This window comes from Dreissena polymorpha, chromosome 3, assembly GCF_020536995.1.
Source record: "Dreissena polymorpha isolate Duluth1 chromosome 3, UMN_Dpol_1.0, whole genome shotgun sequence".
NCBI classification, from domain to species: domain Eukaryota; kingdom Metazoa; phylum Mollusca; class Bivalvia; order Myida; family Dreissenidae; genus Dreissena; species Dreissena polymorpha.
The window spans coordinates 90551429-90572955 of NC_068357.1; the positions used below are offsets into that span (position 1 = coordinate 90551429).

The window sequence follows — 21527 nt, forward strand, 5'->3', positions numbered from 1 at the left end:
GGAGGTGGCGCTCATGACAGGAGGTGGTGCCAATTAACATTTTCAGCTATTTTAATTTTCGGTGCCGACCGTAAACTTTTTGTATCGTATTCCAGGTTGAGGTTTCGATGTTTTTTCTTGAGTCGATCATAATGAAGTATAATAACAAAAAGTAAAGTCTACATAGTTATGAAGAAACATGTGTTGCAAAGAGATTTTGAAGATTTCGGTCATTTAATGTACTATGAAACTTGAAAGAAACTTGGGTAAAATAAAAAAGAGTTCACGATTAAAGCCGGTGCTATCCTTATGTTTTGCAGATGTAAGTAGGAACAAACGACGTATTTAAGGCTAATTAAGATTCGTTGACCTTTGTCTTTAAGTAAATTAAGCGAATGGGCTAGGCGACAAAACTAATCGTTTCAAGCAGACGTAACATCTTTTAATTATTTCGTGAATTATTTTACTGTGTAAACACACTTGTTGTAGAAAACATAATTTGAGACAGTTGAGAATTTAGTTATTTGATTTATTGAATATTACATATTTTTTATTTATATCTTACAATATGTTTTTAGGTTACTGACTTTTAATTGAATTGGTTACTTATATATTAACATATTTACGTCTTGTTTTATGCCCCCGGATCGAATGTTCGGGGGTATATTGTTTTTGGCCTGTCTGTCTGTCATTGTGTGTTTGTCTCCCACAAAACTTTAACCTTGGTCATAACTTTTGCAATATTGAACATAGCAACTTGATATTTTGCGTGCATGTGTATCTCATTGAGCTGCACATTTTGAGTGGTGAAAGGTCAAGGTCAAGTTTATCCTTCAAGGTCAAAGGTCAAATATATGGCTTCAAAGCGGCGCAGTAGAGGGCATTGTGTTTCACAAACACAGCTTTTTTTTTATAAAATGTGTATATATTCTGTTTAGATTTTGGTGAAAATATTTCCGTTGAAAAATAAAAAATAAATATTACAAAGGAACATTATCTATCAAATGTAAGTCATGTGATTATTAATCTATCGTGCATTAACGCCATGTCATGTCCTTATCGCCATCTCTTTTGGAAAATGCATAATCATCTATTAGATTTGCAAGAAGCCAATGTGTATTTGCATGCAACAACTTGTATATGTTGAACGGAATCGTTTGATGTCATTCGCGAATTAATCGGGTGAAAATGTGCTCGTCACACAGGCAAAAAACATCGATTTGCTATCTAAAACTCCACCATGCCACAACTAATAAAGGTCCTCGCGTTCCCAAATGGGTTGTGATTGTATGTTTATATACAATTGTGGGTGAATTAATCTTCGCTGAATCGCACCACATTGCACGATTTTTTAAATAATGCGAAATATGTTGGGAAAAAAACATATAAAACTTATTCGCCCTGACGAATTATCCGTGAAATTTCAAAACATTCTGTTCTTAGCGACACCTCGGAAGTAGCATTGGCTCATTTACTAATGCATCGCAAAATATAGGTGGTGCCCGTGATTATCGGCCGTGGCATAGTTTAGTATCATTATGACAAAACACATAAAATGTCATTGCACTCAATTAACAGTCAATATTTAAGTTTGCAATTAAAATCTATCCACTGATATGCATCTTCGTAACTCGTGTCAGATATTCCAAAGCGCTTCATGTATTCCGAATCGCAACAATGGTAGTGTTTTAGTGTCATCACACTTGTAGTAGTATTGAACCGGCATTACCATTTTCGTTTTCATTACACTTATATTGCACGTACATGTCATTGTTTTGTGTGTTTAACTGACGTGGTACTTAGACTTACGCTCTTTTTATTTGATTGGTTTGTACCTTGCGCTTTCTATATTGGTTCACACCTAAGTAAGTTAGTAACGCTTACTTTTTTAATTTTGGCATCCTCAACGTCTATGACTGGCGTCTTGTTACCTGAAAATAGTAAGCATAGTTTTCTGTTTAATAAGCATAGTAGTCAGTTTTAGGTATATTAAAATAGGAGTATGTTCATTTGTGTTAAAATAAACATGTTAAATTACACAGTTTGAAAATGATATTCGATCATCCGAAATCTCGAAGGTCAAGAAATTAAACAAGTTTGTGGACGGGTTTGCTTACATATCGTTTTTATTCTGACGTCTACGGTATTGAAACAAAAAAAACGAGGGGGGGGGGGGGGGGGGGGGGGACACACACATCGCAGAGCCGAAAGGGCGTATTCCTAAAAAGAAAAACACGAAAACGACGCCATCTTGGAAGTAAGTTCCAACTAAGCTCACTTAAACACAGTAAGCTCCAGTTTGCGCATGCTACCCTGGTTATGCTTTTGAAAATGTCACACTTATTAATGTGCGCACCTTCGTACAGGGAATTCACGACAACTTTATTCAGGATTGGAACCGAAAACTTAACAACAGTTCACTAGAAGGTGTATATAACAGTTTGTTAAGTGTTTCTTTAAATATATTACCAAAATGTTTGAGATTCCTTTTCAATACAATTAGACTCATCGGACACATGCATACTGCTGGTAGATATGCTAGACATAGCATTTTCAGAAACAAAGGTATTGTTCGTGTAGCAATTCGAATGACATCCAAGATGAATTCAATTTTGTTAGCGTATGTCCTAGGTTTTTTTTTAAATCTTGGAAACAATAAATAACTTCAAAATAAATATTCGGCGTGTGTTAATTATAACGAACACAAACCTGGCAAATTAAGCTGGAACATAAATATTGAAAACAGTTGAACTTATTAACTTGATTTCAATATCACACATTACTCAAGTGCTGGTGTAATTCCAATATATATCATGTTGTTCATAAGACAGTCAATGTATGTGTTGTAAATATCGACATGATATATACCATGATAATGATGAAACAAGTATAAATGTATCGACTCATTAAGCTTTGTATAGCCAAAACCAACGGTGTATTTACCGGAACATTTCAAAGTGACCTGGCGAGAGCGAGCTTATACGCATTTTAAAGTTGTTACGATATATAGTAATAATGAAGCTCTAAAACATAATCAGGAGCGGGCGTGTGTATGTATTTGTTTTTGTCTGTCTGTGCGTCTGTCTGTCTTTGTATGTCTGTCCTTTCGTCCGTCAGTCCGCCCACCTCTCTGTCTGCCTGTCTGTCTGTATGGCATTCTGTCTGTCTGTCTGTCTGCCTGCCTGCCTGCCTGCCTGCCTGTCTGTCTGTCTGTCTGTCTGTTTGTCTGTCTGTCTGTCTGTCTGTCCGTCTGTCTAGAAAACAGCTTCTGTTAATAAAACAGCGTTTAAGATCATACACTTATATAACCCAAAAGGTTAAGTTGCCCCGCGTTATATGTTGCTTCCAGAGGTACCGGATTCGAATCCCGGGAAAGACATAATATGTTATCCATTTGTTTTCTTGCAATGAGGGACTACGTCAACTTTTATACTTAAGAGCGGCGGGACTCGTGAGTCTCAATGTCAAGATCAAATTTGTCCCAATATTCGTCATGTCGCCCGTAATACCATCCTTTTTCCGCAAGGTACCGGATACTACGTAAAAAAGATGAAAGCCGTTTCTGGTTGTTTTTCTCTATTCTTGGAGTGTGCGCTGGATAAGATTCCACCGATGTCTCTGGTGACTCGCGACAGTGCTGGTGCTTTTTGAAGTTAGCAACGGCGTCCTTCCAGTTGGAAAAGTCGGTAGTGAAGAGTAGTTGTTTCCGAACTTACCATTTCCTCGTTCAAAAGGCAACATGGTTGACAGGTGCGTTACATATAATTCTGTATAAAGTAAAACATCTGGAGGTGTGAATTTATTTATTCCCATACTGTGGCATCACGGACTCTAGATTACAATATACACTCCGTGGTGGCATACACAGCTATCGATGAAATAAGCTTTGTCTGTGTATATACATTTGTCGAAGTGTTTTACTTCTATATTAATTGTCTAATTACACCATTATTTAATTAAAAGTAACCTTAACTGATAATGTTCATATAAATTGCAACTTTCGCGGAAATGTTCTACAAAATTTAGTTAAGTACAAAATGTAAACAAACAGCTGTCAGTTTCCACGTGGGTTTGTTGATTATTTTCGACCGGAAACTTCTCACGCATGCGCATGCAATTGGAGCACTTGCCAGTAAAAAATCAAGATGGCGGCGACTAGTGAGGGTTGTGGTAAGGAAGAGATAAAAACACATTTTATCACTCGAGAAGGCACATACAAGCTTATGCCATTATCTGAGTATTCAAAACCATCAAGAGTACCATATAACGGACAAACGAACACCCCAGCAAAAGTGTCATTCATTGATCTGGGAGATGAAACTGGGAATTCAGAACGGATTTGTTTCAATGTTGGCAGAGAATTATACTTCTATGTTTACAAAGGTGTTAGAAAGGTAACTTTCGTTTTTATTAACGCCTAATCATATGGTGTGCATAATAGATCTATATACAGAAGTATCACTGGTAATCTTGCTCATTTTAACCTTAACTTTCTTTGACAGTATAGTTGTATGACATTGACAGTTACGTCTTACTCATAAGTCATCATATTGCTAAGCCTAAGGATTTTCAAATTGTGGTTTTAGCAAACACAGCATTTTTGGTCACTGTAATTATTGTCAAAGAGAAAAATAAGAGTTTGAAGAAGAATAAAAATGTTTATGTTTACTTTAAAAGCATGTATGTGTCATACATCATTTTGACATACACATAAACTTGTAAACAAATGTGTGTATCCCGGAAAAGCAAACTTGCAAAAACCCACTAATCTGCTAGTACAAATAAAGCTGACCGATTTATAATCCCATAATTACACGCAATCGCCAGCTGAGTGTTGTTTTAACACCTTTTATAATCAGCGATAAAGATCTATTGACTTCTTCAAGCGCTCATGCTTTGTCGTTATGAATGCAGCCTACAATTGCTACTTATAGTTATACTCATTCTTATTGTTACATGCACCAGGTTCCTTTTTGTTCTAAATGTTTAAGACTCAAAACAACTGACGTGTGACCGTTGTTTTCAGTTCAAACATGACTTTTAGAGTGAAATATAGTGGCCGTTATGGACATTTGACTGTTATTGTCTATAATTTTCAAGTGTAATATAGTGATTTTCTTCGGTGGGAATCCAGACTGACCGCTGTTTGCAATTGACTGTTATTCTAAAGTGATAATTAGGTCTGTTTTGGCTGTATATACATATGGAGTAGTTTACGGTGTACGTCTCGTATGTGAAATTTATTTAAACAAAAATGTATTAATGCTAAACATGTATTTTCGGTGCTTGAAAGTAGCACTAAAATCTTTAGGGCTGCAATATATCTAACTACAGAAAACAATCCACCATTGAATTGATTCTTTGGCCATTAGAGCCCTACTACTAGTGCTACTCCAAATATATGGATGCAACAAAAGATCTCTTGATATAATTTAATCTAGACCTTAACATTATTGGCATTAACTCTAAGCATTTGAAAATATGTTTATATTTGGGAAAGGTGCATTGACAGTGGCTCTGCATATTTTAAAGACCCTACATCCAAAAGGTTGATAGTCACTCATTAATATTGTTACTTTTTGATACCTTCTACGCTGAAAGAAGGACATTTCAGTACTAATACCAGGATATTTGACCATGTAATACTGATACTGTTACATACTGAAACTCAGCGGGACACCATTTCAGACATCAGAAGACTAAGTCGTATTGCATGTATGCCCTGTATACACATACAAATCGCATTCTGAAGAAGACACCAAGTACTTGTTAATTATATTAAAGAATCATGTTTAGTATCCTATTAGGCATCAATTTTGACAGCTTTCGGCACAATTTTAATAGCTTGTAAAAAGAACTTTAGACAAATACATATTCAGTAGCAGCTACTTCTTATCTAGTAAAACCACGTTTGCACATATACTTGAGTAGAACCCATATTTTCACTAGCTCTAGCAATAAGTTAGCATTTCCATTTAATTTCCTCTTGCCAAAAAGGAATAATCTGAGGTGATATACACTGCGGCCTGACGGTAGGGTAACTTATTGTTTGGTATTCATCGAATCACAATATAAGTTTTTATGGTTTGGATTTTCAGGCAGCTGATTTAACCAAGCCCATTGACAAGAGGGTGTATAAAGGCACATTTCCGACGTGTCATGACTTCAACAAGATGCTGGTGACCAATGACGGTGTGCAGCTGTTGGTTGGCTTCACGGCCGGTCAGGTGCAGCTCATAGACCCCATCAAGAAGGAGCTGAGCAAGCTGTTTAACGAAGAGGTATTAGCATGTTACTTTGTGTTTTTCCCAGGAGGGCAAAGGGGCATGGCACATTACATGTACATTCAAACTGGGCATTTTAACACGCAGTTTAGGCAAAAAAGGCAAAATGTTCTGTGAATACCTGGTTAGAGGAGAAACATTTAATAGCATCAGAAGCAGTTGTGGGAAAAACATAAAAATATAAACAAGTGCATTTAATGGTAATTGATGTATTTAACTTACTTTAATTATTAATAATATATTTACCTTGCAATATTTTCCATTTGAGTTCCAGGCTGTTTCAGTAAACAGTACAGCATAACAAACATAATAAAGCAATATACGCCTATGAATCTGATTATACACAAATTCATTAACATATTATCGAGACCATGTTTGTCTCATCCCATTTTCTAACGATAATCTTGTCAGATGTTTTAACTTTGGGAGTAAACTAAACCCTAATTGCAAACACTGGTTTTCGTGACATACATACATGGAGTACCTGTAGATTACTAATAAATATGTTGTTCAGGGTCTTCCCCGGGCCATTTAAGCGCCCCTTGCCGGGGCGCTTGAATTTCGAAATCAGAGTCCCCGGGGCGCCTGAAATTTTCCGATCAGTGTATTCTTCAGTAAAAGAAAGTGGAGATTGTCAAAAAAAATAAAGGTTTCCCTATCAGTGTATCAATATTCCCTGTTTTAAAAGAGCACTCGGTACCTACTTTCACAAGTAATCGCCATAAACACCACATGGGGTAATGGATAATCCACTGATAAGAGAATAGCATGACGCGCGTATCGATTATTCTAGCCACATTACACGGTCATTTAAATGCTGACAAGGATGTATCTGGTAACTTTCCAGTCGTCAAACAGTGAAGTTCATCGTCCAATCGGTTACGCGAATGCTTATGAGGGCGGGGTTAACTATCGACCATTATTTTTGATTGACGTCGGGCATGAAGTAAGAGTTTATCGCAGCTTGATTAGCAAGAAGTTGTACCATTTGAGTAATATAAAACCGGTAATTAGTACAGTACAGAACATAAAAGACGGTTTCGGGCATCATCATCACACCTTTTTACTGTAAACAAGTGTTACCTATGACTCATAATTAATACGAGAAATTAATTGCAAGTGGTAAACAATTAATTATTATAGCGAGTAAGTTGTGCAAATGACTCCCGGTTACAATTATGTGATAACAATTTATTTAATTCCAGTACATGTATATTTCAACATGTCCATTTATAGAACTGATTCACCTCGTTTTTCTGACATTTATTCGACACGTAATGCGCTTTAACAAATTTTCTTTGCATTAATTACGCACACTTGTAAATGTTTCGTCCGATAATCGATAGTTAGAAGACTGATGATGGCAACCGGCCGTGATCCTCGTGGACAACGTGAATTTCATGCATAATTCCGTCAAAACATTTATACGACTCGTAAAGTGTTTAAACAAATTATCGTTGAATTTATAACGCAACGGTTAATATTTGTTGAAATCTAAAATGGGAATAATTAAATTTGTAATCCGAAACCCATTCCCATAAGTCGATGTTAACGCGTTTTTAATCCGAAACACACTTCCGAATGTAAATGTTACCGCAACGTTAAATATTTTTGCTTCAAATTAGCAGTGCAAATTTATTTTGTGTCGAATCTTTTTCTCAAATAAAAAGAGCGCGAAAATTATGCAGCATGTACAACGTCGCGTCTATTGCATACAAATGGCGTGTATTGAGCGTTTTAACAAGCCCACAACAGGTCAGGGGATTGACGCATATTCAGAGGCAAAATTTCATCAAATCTATAAAACGTCACTTAAAAAATGGCAAGGTTTGTGTTAAAGAAATAACTGAAAGCTTTTATCGTAAATATTTACCAGAAAGAGATTGATAAAAACGGAATAAACGGGATTATCGGGTAATAAATAGAAACTTGAAAAATAGTAAGTATACAGTAATAGAGTCGGGTTGAAACGGATGTATTGGGGAATCGTTCGAGTCGGGATTTTACTATCTGTGCGGAAAAGTTTTAAAACAATTAAACAATATAAAAAAAAATATTTTTAAATGACTGGGGGATTTTTTTTAAGAGTCATAGCGCACCAAATGACGTCTTTTGACGCTGTTTTTCTTTGAGTTATAACGCACCACAGAACGTAAATTGACACGTTAAATTTAAAAAAAAACAACGTCTGAAGGGGACACCCCTCCCGAACCCAACCCCGATAGGCCCCGGGGCGCCTGAACAAATTCCTGGGGAAGGCACTGGTTGTTGGTATCTAAAACGTTTTATGCATCGTAGATTATCACAGGCATTAATTTCTTCTAAATGTATGATCTCCATCGTTAATGTTGATCGTTATTTGCCATTTTTGCAGCGAGTCACAATTTATTTTCTGTATTGTCCGCCATCTTGTTAAAATGATGTAAACGACAAGTGAGCATAGCAACGTAAAATCATGTAGGTCCTTTTAATTGGCGATTTGTTTTTTTATATAGTTAATGGTACAATAATTGCTTTAATTATTACTTATTTAAAAGAACATATCGATAAAGATACAACTTTTTTAAATTAAATTACCTGTAGAAATAAATGTTTTGATATTACTGTATTATGCCTGAAATGCACAATTTTCATCGGTTTTCATCAATAATCTCCTAGGTACATGTAACTGTTCACGAGTATATAGTGGAAGAGTACACATAACGGACCGATTAGTGTGGTTGGTATATAAAAGCCATCAAAATTATCGATAGATATTGACACAGGGTTATTCATGCATGACTAATTCACAACCGCCCATATCTTTGCTGCCTTGGGGCCATTCTCTGATACCAGTCCTTTGGAAGTTTTGTCAAGGGGAAATTAAGATGTTATCAATAACTTAATAAGGGTGTGTGGCAGCTTTTGCATTTGAAACGGGCAGAGTGGCGCTTAAGAAGGGCGGCGTGGCGCAGCGCTACACAGTACACACAAATGGCCAGGAAAAAGAAACACTATTACTATAGATGCATTGTGTCTCCCTCTGGGAAAGCTGAACTTAATACATGTGCGTAAAGAACCTTCCCAGATACATGTAAGCCTAATGCAACCAATTGATAATAATCAGGGATTTCAATTGAAGCAGATTCCTCCTTTTTTATGCATGACTGGCCTTATCATCTAATAGGAATAACTGAATTAGTTCATGATTTATTTCACAATGTCAATAGTAGCATCCTTCATGATATTATATAGAATTTGAAGCACTTTTCCTATTAAAGGCAAATTCCCACATTTGCAGAGGTACATGGTTAAAATTCAAGTAAAAAAACTAAAGAAACGCTAATGGTTCATTTATCATTCTTATCATATTGACACCAAGAATAGTATGTCCTTTTTTGCTCGGCTGTTTTCGTCATAGCAAGCTCGTCATGTCGATCGTCGTGTCGTCCGCGTCGTGCTGAAACCTAACCATTTTGTCAAGGTTTTGAACATTGGCTCTAAAATCAAAGTGCTTCAACCTACAACTTTGAAACTTCATATGTAGCTGCACCTTGATGAGTTCTACATGCCACACCCATTTTGGGGTCACTAGGTCAAAGGTCAAGGTCACTGTGACCTCTCAAAAAGAAAAAGGAAATTCTGACAAGCTTTCATTTATTCAAAACTGCACCCGCAGCCGTGCGTGGCACCCGTAATGCGGAGCTCTTGTTTATAACCAAACAATTGTTAAATTAAATGCGTATAATTTAATGTGTAACCAAAAACAAATTGCCAAATATTATTGTTCAGGTGACATTTTCAAATTCTAGCTACAATTAAAACACTTTTCATATATTTTGTAGAAACACTTGATGGTGATTAAGTGTGTGAAAAAATGCTTCATCATATTATACAACGTCACATCATTCTCAGGCACAGTGTGTTCCTTTATGTTTGATGGATGAATAAAGACTTTGTATGGCACAGAATGTTGTGATCTTTATCTTGGTTAAAAAATTAGTTGTGCATTTTGCAAAAATATGGGAAACCTGTTAATCTTAATTAAAGCAAATAGTATATTATTTAACAAAAGCACTACAGTTATTGTGATAGGTCTGTTTGGATCTGTGACATGCACAGTGATTGTTTACACCTTTCATGTTGTGGCACTAGACAAGCTTGAATGTGATGTACAATGAACAGCTAGGTGAACATTTGGACTACACTGGGGCTATATACGAAAGTCAGATTATTTTTATTTCATTGTGTTTCCTGTGATTTTTTAATCACACTTAAAACAAGCATTGGGGCATTTTTGTATCGTTCTGAAATGGTCAATACCTTAATATTTATTAGGAAAACAAACACTTCAAATTACTTACTAATATTTCTATTTTAAAGATTTTTTAAATGTTGGGAAACATTCTTGAAAGTTACTGTAACTAACTGTTAAAGTTCCTGTTCCTGTTTAACAAAACATTGTTGGTTTTACTTGTTACTTTAATAGCCTTGTTAATTTGAGTATTTATAGTGGGAACAAAAAGATGAACGTCATATTGAAAATTTTACAGGAACAACGTATAAATATAATGTTACTTAATGTTCAGTTCCTTATAATCTTGCAGTGTTTTTTATGGCAATTTCGGGGCCGATATTCGGCCCCATTCCCCTCAAAAAAGAGTATATATTTTTCCCCAATTTTGTAGAAAAAATCCCCTCCAGAATTAAAAAAATTTTTTTTTTTTTTTTTTTTTTAGAAAGAACTGTCTAATGATATATATATCTCAAATTTCTATCATTAACAATTAACAAAGTATATAACTAAAATAAATATGATTTTGAATTATTATAAAAGAGTTGTATTAAATTAGTTTTTCCCAAATCAGTGAATTGCATTGTTTTCCCAAAATGACCAGGAAAAGGTCTGATGTATTGTGTCAATATTTGTTGATAAAAAACATTCCAATTTGATCCATTTTATTGATAAAAAATGCTGAAATTTGCCAATGTATCAATTTAAAAAATCCCAATGAGACTCAAAATGGCTAGGAAAACTGAGACTCGGTGTGCATAAAGGCTGAACAGTCTGAAACTAATGTTGAAAAAATCATTGATATATATTTAAGAAAAAGGACAGAGACATTCAGCTGTGAATATTACATTCATACATACATGTGTATTCATATAATAAATATCATTATATATATCATACATATAAAAGAGTGAATTTTTTAATTTCCCCTTTTCCTAAAAAACGACGCGTTTTTCCCCTTTGGATGGGCCCCGCCGCCATTCCCCTATAGGTGAAAAAAAACACTGTCTTGCATCAAATGTAAAAATATCATGCTTTGGTGCATCTATTTTAAATTAATGACACTTTTTATATCTAGCCTTTTCCAATTATTTAGACAAATAGACTTAAACATACAGAACAACAAGTATTTTGTGCATATTGTAATTGTATAGAATGAAATGTATGTGTTTAGATATAAATTGCTTAACAAGCCAAGTTCCATTTTAAGTTTGTATTTACAATGTTATCAGTTTTATTTTATGGTAAAATGTTTAAAACGTTAAATTGTGTTCTTCCAGTTTAATGTCTTGGACATTTATAAGATGCATGGGCTCATTCTTGTGTGATAAGCTGAAGTGATTATTGAATAATGCATTATGAACACACTCCTAGTTTGTCTTCGGAAAATTACCAAGAACAGCAAATTAGAATGGATGGGCCTGTATGTCAGCATGGCCTTCATTGCCTGATATTGATAAAGTGAGTGGATCAGACAAGCATAAGTTGAAATTTTGCTTTAATTGAGCTTTAAAGAGCCTGATCTGAGATCAAGAGTGGCAAATTTTCAAGATTGATGCTGATTGCAGCATTAAACACAGTTTAAAAAAGGAACACTAGTGACTACTCAAATTGATGTGAAATAATGTTCCTGTTTTTTGAGTAAATGAAATTTATAGCATGGCATTGAAAATACATTTGAACCTGTTCAGTTATATTTATTTTTGCATGAAATTTATTGTATGGTTTAAATTGAAAACAAGTGCAGCAATATTTTTCCTTCTTTGTAAAGTACATATACCTGAAAAAGGTACTTTCCCAATGGAGGAAAAACTACAAATTTCCCAATATCCATCTGAAAAATTCTCAAAAGGAAGCAATATTTGGTCAATTTCGTTTTAAAAGTGCATTGTATGCAAGTTGAAAAATAAAATGAGTACTGAAACTGAAAATTTCATGCCAAAATGCATGTACATTAATATTTGAAAGGTTTGTGCAATTTATACCAAGTTTTTAAAAACACCCATTATTTCCAAAATGAATATTTCACGATTAGAATTTTCCCAATTTCAGGGTTTTTCGTGCTTTAATATTTTCTCAATTGGGAAAAAAATTCGCTGAAGTGGAATCTTTACTATTCTGGGTTAAAACTTTCATGTCCATATGTACACCTAACAGGGACGTGACCTTCAGCTTTTAAGTTTTTTTCATTTAAAGGAAATCTCTTTTTAGCAAATATTGAATAAAGTCGAAAAGTGTCATCCCTGATAGCCTGTGATCTTATCTGTGATTACACTTTACCCACATGCATTAACCCTTTCAGTGCTGGAACCGAATTTTGAAGGCCTTTGCAAACAGTTTGGATCCAGATGAGATGCCACAGAACGTGGCGTCTCATCAGGATCCAAACTGTTTGCTTTTCTGATAGTATTCTTTGAAAAAAATTGGAAGAAAATGCTAATTTAAGAAATTCAGCAGACGACATTCTAGCAGACGACAAATTTCCCAGCATGCAAAGGGTTAAACCCAGTTTTCCAGAGCAAGACTCATACATGTATCAACTGTCAGACATCAGACATTAAGCTCTCTTGCACAAACTGGCCTTATGCCTCACAGTGGTTAGCACCTGCCCTTGCTACATATGTACATGTATGAAGGTCCATGTGGCTATTCCACAACATTTCATACAGATAAAAAAATGAGCCGTTGTTCTTGGAAATCTCTGCTTAATGCATGTGGGTAACATGTCACATTCTGCACAGGCTAATCAGAGATTACACATTCCTTTTAGACGGAATTTTCGTTTAGAAAAAACTTCCTATAAACGAAAAATGACAAAGCCGAAAGTGTCGTCCCTGATTAGTCTATGTAGACAAGATATTCTGAGGCAACACTTTATGCACCTGCGTTAAGCCCAGTTTTCCCAGAACAATGAAATACAAATGCATGAGCTTGTTGTAAATTATGTCAGACGCTAATATTTTTTCCAGACTCGTCTGGCAGGTTTCACTTGATCTTCAATGTGCTGAAAAGTCCCTTTAAAGGATAAGATATCAAATGCGAGTAGACTGTCTCATGCTTTCTCAACAAAGTTTTTTGGTGTTCCTAATCTGCAAATTGAATCCTGGCCATTGATTTTGGCGTCCTGTTTTCCTGTTGTCTTTATTAGGCTTTCGTTTCTCTGCTAAATTAGTCTGCCTTGTATTGTTGGGTTACTGCTGTTTCATGGCATTCTAATATGCTATATGGACTTCCCTTGTTGACAAATGTTATTTAATTAAGACCCCATATTGTTATAATGTTCCTGTGATTCCAAAATTTGTCATGCTTTTCAAGCTTGTTTTTTAGCTCACCTGTCACGAAGTGACATATTGAGCTTATGTGACCGTGTGATGTCCAGGGTCCGTATGTGCGTGCGTCCGTCAACAATTTGTTTGTGTAGACAGTAGAGGTCACAGTTTTCATCCAATCTTTATGAAATTTGGTCAGAATGTTTATCTTGATAAAATATGGGTTGGGATTGTATTTGGGTCATCTGGGGTCAAAAACTAGGTCACTAGGTAAAAAACCATGTCAAAAAATAGAAAAACCTTGTGTAGACAGTAGAGGTCACAGTTTTCATCCAATCTTTATGAAATTTGGTCAGAATGTTTATCTTGATAAAATATGGGTTGGGATTGTATTTGGGTCATCTGGGGTCAAAAACTAGGTCACTAGGTCAAAAACTAGGTCAAATTATAGAAAATCATTGTGTAGACAATAGAGGTCGCAGTTTTCATCCAATCTTTATGAAATTTGGTCAGAATGTTTATCTTGATCAAATCTGGGTTGGGATTGTATTTGGGTCATCTGAGGGCAAAAACTAGGTCACTATGTCAAATAATAGAAAAAACGTCAACAATTTGTTTGTGTAGACAATAGAGGTCACAGTTTTCATCCAATCTTTATGAAATTTGGTCAGAATGTTTATCTTGATGAAATCTGGGTTGGGATTGTATTTGGGTCATCTGGGGTCAAAAACTAGGTCTCTATGTCAAAAACTAGGTCACTAGGTCAAAAACTAGGTCACTAGGTCAAAAACTAGGTCACTAGGTCAAATGATAGAAAAACCTTGTATAGACAATAGAGGTAACAGTTTTCATCCAATCTTTATTAAATTTGGTCAGAATGTTTATCTTGATGAAATCTGGGTTGGGATTGTATTTGGGTCATCTGGGGTCAAAAACTTGGTCACAAGGTCAAATAATAGAAAGACCTTGTGTAGTCAATAGAGGTCACAGTTTTCATTCAATCTTTATAAAATTTTATCAGAATGTTTATCTTGATGAAATCTGGGTTGGGATTGTATTTGGTTAGTCAGGTGAGCGATTCAGGGCCATCATGGCCCTCTTGTATATAGATGTATAGATTCTGTAAATGATAATTTGCTCCTGTAGGAATTATACTTTTCAGATTGATGAACATTGCAATGTTTAAATATGAACGAAACTAATGTAAAAACTGGGTTCAGTGATCCAGTAGCACAAAAATACTTTGCCTTAATACTGTGCAACATCAAAACGAGTTTAATTAGTTATTTTCTCTCTTGTAACTGTAGTTCTTGTGTGTGTGAACTGTAATTAGTTTAATAGTTTCCCTCTGAAGCAGAAGCCATGTCCAAAGCACCTTCCCTGATTCACTTAAATCAGTGATATTATAATATAAATATTTCAGCTGAAGATTATTGTTCTCAACAATCTCATTTTTCAGGGATTATTAATAGAGCACCAAAAAGCAACATTTTGCAGCATGAAATACAACTTCATTAAAAAATGCTTCAGCAATTTTTTTTTATATTTTATTTTCAGAGATTAATAGACAAATCAAAAGTGACGTGCATCAAATGGTTACCAGGATCCCTAGATCACTTCCTTGTCTCGCACTCCAGTGGACAGATGTACGTGTACAATGAGGAAATGCCTTGTGGACCCACGCCCCCTAACTATCAGCTCTTCAAACATGGTGACTGTTATGCCGTGTACACGTGTAAAGCCCGAAGTACACGAAATCCGATGTACCGTTGGGTGATCGGGTCTGGGGCAATAAACGAGTTCACATTTTCTCCTTGTTCAAAATACTTAGCTGTAGTGAGCCAAGATGGCTACCTCAGGGTGTTTAACTATGACCGAATGGAATTTATCAGCTCAATGAAAAGTTACTTTGGTGGATTGTTGTGCGTGTGCTGGTCACCGGACGGGAAGTATATCGTTACTGGAGGTGAGGATGATTTAGTGACAGTCTGGTCTTTCCATGAGAGACGGGTCATTTGTAGAGGTCAAGGTCACAGGTCATGGGTCAGCTGCGTGGCCTTTGACCCCTACACAACCACTATAGAGAATATCTGTGATTCCACTACTGAAGAAGAAGATCCTCTTAAAACTGAGAAAAATGGGAACAACGGGTCTATGTATCCGAACGGAATATATAACCAGCTGTCAAATTCAAATGACAACCATTCTCGGAAACCTACTACTCCGCCTGTGACCACTAGTGCTAAGACGACGATTACTTGTTACAGGTTTGGATCTGTAGGGCATGATACACAGTTGTGCCTATGGGACCTTACAGAGGATATTATCAAGTTGCCTTGTGGACGGATGCGAGGAAGTGTAGTCTCAAACTCTACTACAACAAACAACTTTAGTAGCCACACTATCCCCCGCTGTGTTAGTGCTAATGCAAAATCACACACTGCAAACGATATAACTGTTATGGATGGGCATGCATATGCAAGTAATAATTCCACTATGTCTACTGCTAATAAATTTGCGACATTATCTTTAGGTGATAGACGTGAGAGTTCGGATAAAAAGGAACATAAGAGGAACTTCAGTTTAGCAGGCCGTGGAAGTGATAAATCTCAAACGTTGAAATCTAGTACGATTCGGCCTCCGGATAATGCAATAAAATTACTTGGGACTCCAGCATGTCCGCGCTTGAATGAAGCTCCGTTGTTAGAACCGTTAGTGTGTAAGAAAATCTCAGTAGATAGATTAACCTCGCTTGATTTCAGAGAAGAGTGCCTAGTCACAGCCTGCCAGGAGGGCGTGGTGTACACGTGGGCAAGGCCTGGAGCTGTGGTGAGTAGGATAATACTTGTGTCTTGCTTTAAGAAATCAGGGCTTCATGCATATGCGTAAAGTGTCGTCCCAGATAAGTCTTGCAGTCAACTAGGGCTTATCAGGTACGACACTTTCTGCCTAGACTGATTTTTTAATAAGAAGAGACTTTCTTCAAACGAAAAATTCCTTAAATGCAGAAAGTGTCATTCCTGAAAAAAAAAAAAATATGGATGCAATTTATTGTGTACTTGTCATTGATATCAGCTGTTCAGCAAAGAAAGATAAAACACATCATATGTTTTATCTTAAGAGCTACATGTCTGTCTATGTACATGTAAACTGACAATCTGTGCAAATCCAACTCAATGCAAGGCTTTTGATCACTCAAGCACATTATGTTGATCACGATTAATTCGAGTGTTTGAAATCTATTTGAATAATTTTAATGCTTGATATTATTTTGGATTGGTTTCGCATGGTTGCAGGGCCCTCAATCTATCAAATCTGCCGCCGAATTTTGGCGGCAGTCCCCCACCTGAAAAGTATACTTTTTTCCCCTTTTGGGGGGAAAAATTCCCCCTAAAAAAAAAAAGAAAGATTTTGTGTCGCATGATTATTATATCTCAATTCTATTTCAATTTAATCTTTTCAAACATACTAAATTATGAAAAATGCAATGAATATAGTGCAAACATGTACACGTGTAATAATGAGAGAGTAAGTAAAAAAAATCCCCCAAAAAGTGAAATGCCGCAAAAATTCCCCCTACTAAGGGCTGCGGACCCCTTCCCCCAAAGTAATGTGAGGGCCCTGGGTTGATCTTTTACATGTGTATAAATATTCATGCAGAAAATTGGAACAACTTAACTTAATTCTGTTTGTTCTTACATTGTAAATTGTACATATCTGTAATTTTGTGTTGTATTGTAGATAACTTAAGTATCTTGCAATAATCATTATTGTGCACTGATGAATTTGTTTATTTGTTTTTCAGGGATTATTACAACAACACTCTGTAATCAGTGTAAGTTGAAACATTTTTATTCCTTTATCTCAATATAGCGTTTGCTTCTTGCTTTATAAACATCACCACTTTATAAAGAGATTACCATATACCAGTATATATAAGTTCAAGTATTGAACAATTATACATAATATATCATTGAATGTGTTTGATCCTTCAATAGACAAGTCTGCAGTAATTATTGAAACTGAGTTTTCTGTTTTAATTGTTCTTCAAAGGAGTTTGGGGGCATACACTTGGAGACTTTCCTAACAAACACTTTTCAAATTTGAATATCTCAGTTATGAATAAAGATTAGGATTTGAAATTGTACATGTGATAAATTGACTTCACTCAAAAGCATGGTAATGATTAGACGCTTTAGGGCGTGGAATAGGTATGGTTCCATCTTTTTGCATTTGGAAATGGTGAAATATATAATTCTATTTTCATCATTCTTTGTGGGTTCTTACATCAGGAAAACATACAATTTATTTAAGAAACAATATTGCTCGCATTATTATATAGGGAGCTCAACCGCATGTATGACAAACACATTGGCCTCTTGCAAATGTAATTGATAATTTTGTATTTTTGTAAAAGATATGGAGCCAATACCAAGGAGGTGGCGCTTAGGACAGGAGGTGGCGCCAATGATGATAAATAAATTACTACATAACTTACAATTCATTGATAATGTACCTATTTCATTTTATTTTTTTAAATGTAATACGTAAACCCAAATCTAAATAGAACATATACACATTAAATAAAAGGATGTATATTTGTAAATATATATGAAAACAACTCAATTAAGAGGTAGCACTCTAAATAAAACGTATTGTACAATATAAACACAAAATATGTAATACTCTATATATCAAATAGCTTAATTCTCAACATTCTCAAACAAGTTCTTCTAAAACATTGTGTTTACACAGATAATTCATGAAATAATTAAAGATGTTACTTCTGCTTGCAACCATGTGCATTTTACCAATCATTAATTGGCATAAAAGGCAAAGGTCAATCTTAATTAAGCTAAAATATGTTTTTGTTCCCACTAACATCTCCCCAAAATAACCTTTTTAATTATACTCCAGTTACTTTCCAGTTTTATACATGTACATGTAGTATATTGAAATACAGAAATATTCAAATCTTTTTGCAGAACATGTTTCTTCATCATTATGTTGACGAATTAATTAAAATAGACCATACACTTAACCTGGAATACCTTAACAAAAGTGTATGGTCTGCGAATAGCTGAAAATGTGCATTGGCGCCACTTCCTGTCATTGGCTCCATCTCTTTTGGATTTATTCAAAATTATCTATTATATTGACAAAAAGCCACTGTTTTTGTGCAGTCAACGCCTTGTACATGTTCAAAGCAATTGGGTGGAAATTTGCTGGTCACACAGGAAAATTACATCGAATTTCTTTTAAAAACTTCACTATGCCACAACTTATAAAGGTCAATGTATATGTGAATACATATTTTTAAGGCAGTGGTAACATTTTAAATAGAAGAATCAAGATATCATATTTGCATGATTTAACTCCAAAGAGATTTTTTTTTATAAATACTATAATAGTCTACCTTTTAATTTTCAGGAGAACTTATGACCCTAGTCTGTGACTGTGATCTTGTTTTGCTTGTTACACTGTGATATAAGAGAGAGCTACTGGTGAGAGGGGAAAGAGGGTCAGCAACCTAGCCATCTTACCAAGTCTAAGAGAGCTTCATCTACAGTCATGGCTATAGGACTAGCCCAGCAGCTCCAGAGCATCATTGGAAGGCCTTGCAAAATGTGGACCCTTCTTCTTATAGGATGGAACGATAATCATCATTGGGAGTTTTACTGGAAAGATTACTAATCTAACCAATCCATGGGCAGGCTCCACTTCAGGTGTCAATGTTTAACCCATTTAAGCCTAGTGGACTCTCCCATCCTTCTAAATCAATTTATTTCCAAAATTAGGGATGTCTAGTATATTTATTTATATATTTAGAATATTTCTTACAGAAATTCCTTTAAGCAAACAGCGCAGACGCTGATGAGACGCCGCATTATGCGGCGTTTCATCTGGGTCTACGCTGTTTGCCAAGGCCTTTTTTCTAGACGCTAGGCATAAATGGGTTAAAGAACTGAGGCTGACTGGAGAGCAGATTCTACAGACAGAATGGATGCATGCGTTAGTAGAGGGCAGCTGACTGGCAAGCTGAAGTTGAAGTGCTAACATTGCATCATTACAGTTATGTGTCATTCAGAAGTCCTTACATTGCATCATTACAGTTATGTGTCATTCAGAAGTCCTTACATTGCATCATTACAGTTATGTGTCATTCAGAAGTCCTTACATTGCATCATTACAGTTATGTGTCATTCAGAAGTCCTTCATTTGTTTCTTGTATTGTTTGTAACTAGAGGATAACCAAAATGACTCTTTAATAATTTTTAACCAGCCTGTTACTGCTTTTGCTCAGTTAGTGATATAATTCTATTGATAACTCATGAAAAGCAAACTAAAACGTTTCTGCCAGTACTCATGGCAGCCTTGATATCTTTCTTTGCAATCATCTCCATATTAAGTCATTCAAATGTGCAAGATTAACAAAGTATTTAAACAGAAGTTAAAAAAATATTATTGGACAGGATGGGCAAGTGCAAACCATTATGCCTCCCATTCTGTCATGACATATAGTTGAGAAACAATCATATGAATCCTTATCTTACTCGGAGAATATCTGAACAAAAAACATCATAGACACTTAGAAGTACAGTAAACGATGAAGGATGGCATATAACTATGAAAATATGTTGTACATTCTTATCTCAATGTGAGTAAATGTCAAATGTACTGTAAATGTAGATTTTAATAATTATTCACTAAAAGATGCTCCTTAAGGTTAGATCACTTTGGCAGAATAGTTGAAAACTTGTATTAATGCTAAACTTAATAAAGATTTTACCTTTTCTGTTCTGAGTATCTTACCTAGAAAAAAAACAATATGTTAACAGTGACACATAAATGGCCTGAATATGTTGATGATTCAGAAGGAAGGAATTTTGACTGTTACAAGTTTGGGTTAAATAATGTACCTTTTTCTTTTTGTCCACTGTTGAATATACAATGAAATTGCCGGTGTCCACGCATGTGTAGCGGGGACACCAGTGTCTGTGACACATTTCTAGTTAACCCTTTCCCACTTACAAGCACAGTTTAAATGGTTATGTGCAAACTGTAAACAGCATATTACCAGAACAACCTGCGAGTAACTCGCAGTCTGTTAAGGTTTTATGCTATTTGCTGCTCATCAGTATCTAAGGTTTGGAGATGAAGCCTTCAAAACTTGAATATAGTAAAAAATGTCCTAATTTAAATATAACTTTCAAAATGACTACAAATGCGTGAAAATACGTTACGGTACTATCTAAGTGGTAAAGGTTTAAGACTCGTGCTGCTTTAATATTCAGACACTCCAATCATCATTAACCCTTTGCATGCTGGGAAATTTGTTGTCTGCTAAAATGTCGTCTGCTGAATTCCTAAAATTAGCATTTTTTTCTTTGATTTTTTTCTTCAAAGAATACTATCAGAATAGCAAACAGTTTGGATCCTGATGAGACGCCACGTTCTGTGGCATCTCATCTGGATCCAAACTGTTTGAAAAGGCCTTCAAAATTTGGTTCCAGCACTGAAAGAGTTACTAAGTTGACACATATTCTTGACCTGTTAGCATTTTAAACAGTCAGCATAGTAGTGTGCATAAAACACATAAAAAGTCATATTTTGATAAAAAATAGTATTCATATTATCAAAGTGTAAAAAAATAAACTGTTAAAACTCAATTCAGTTCAGCCCTTTATCATATTTGATTATTCCAAACCCCTCACAGTCATT

The 21527-nt window shown here is 35.3% G+C and overlaps 1 protein-coding gene across 1 annotated transcript; it reads left to right on the top strand.

Moving 5' to 3' along the window:
- Positions 1 to 4107: 4107 nt before the first annotated feature.
- LOC127875254 (WD repeat-containing protein 20-like) lies at positions 4108 to 21475 on the top strand. Its single transcript, XM_052420177.1, has 5 exons — positions 4108 to 4373; positions 6078 to 6260; positions 15363 to 16634; positions 17611 to 17640; positions 19236 to 21475. Exons 1-5 carry the CDS (start codon positions 4125 to 4127, stop codon positions 19245 to 19247), a joined length of 1746 nt encoding a protein of 581 aa, XP_052276137.1. The 5' UTR covers positions 4108 to 4124; the 3' UTR covers positions 19248 to 21475.
- The last annotated feature ends 52 nt before the right edge of the window (positions 21476 to 21527 follow it).

Excerpts from the sequence above, each read along its gene's own strand:
- LOC127875254 (XM_052420177.1), top strand. The coding sequence starts at position 4,125 with ATGGCGGCGACTAGTGAGGGTTGTGGTAAGGAAGAGATAAAAACACAT. Across the intron at positions 4,374-6,077 it reads TTTACAAAGGTGTTAGAAAG|GCAGCTGATTTAACCAAGCC; the intron begins GTAACTTTCGTT and ends TTGGATTTTCAG. Across the intron at positions 6,261-15,362 it reads GCAAGCTGTTTAACGAAGAG|AGATTAATAGACAAATCAAA; the intron begins GTATTAGCATGT and ends TTTTATTTTCAG.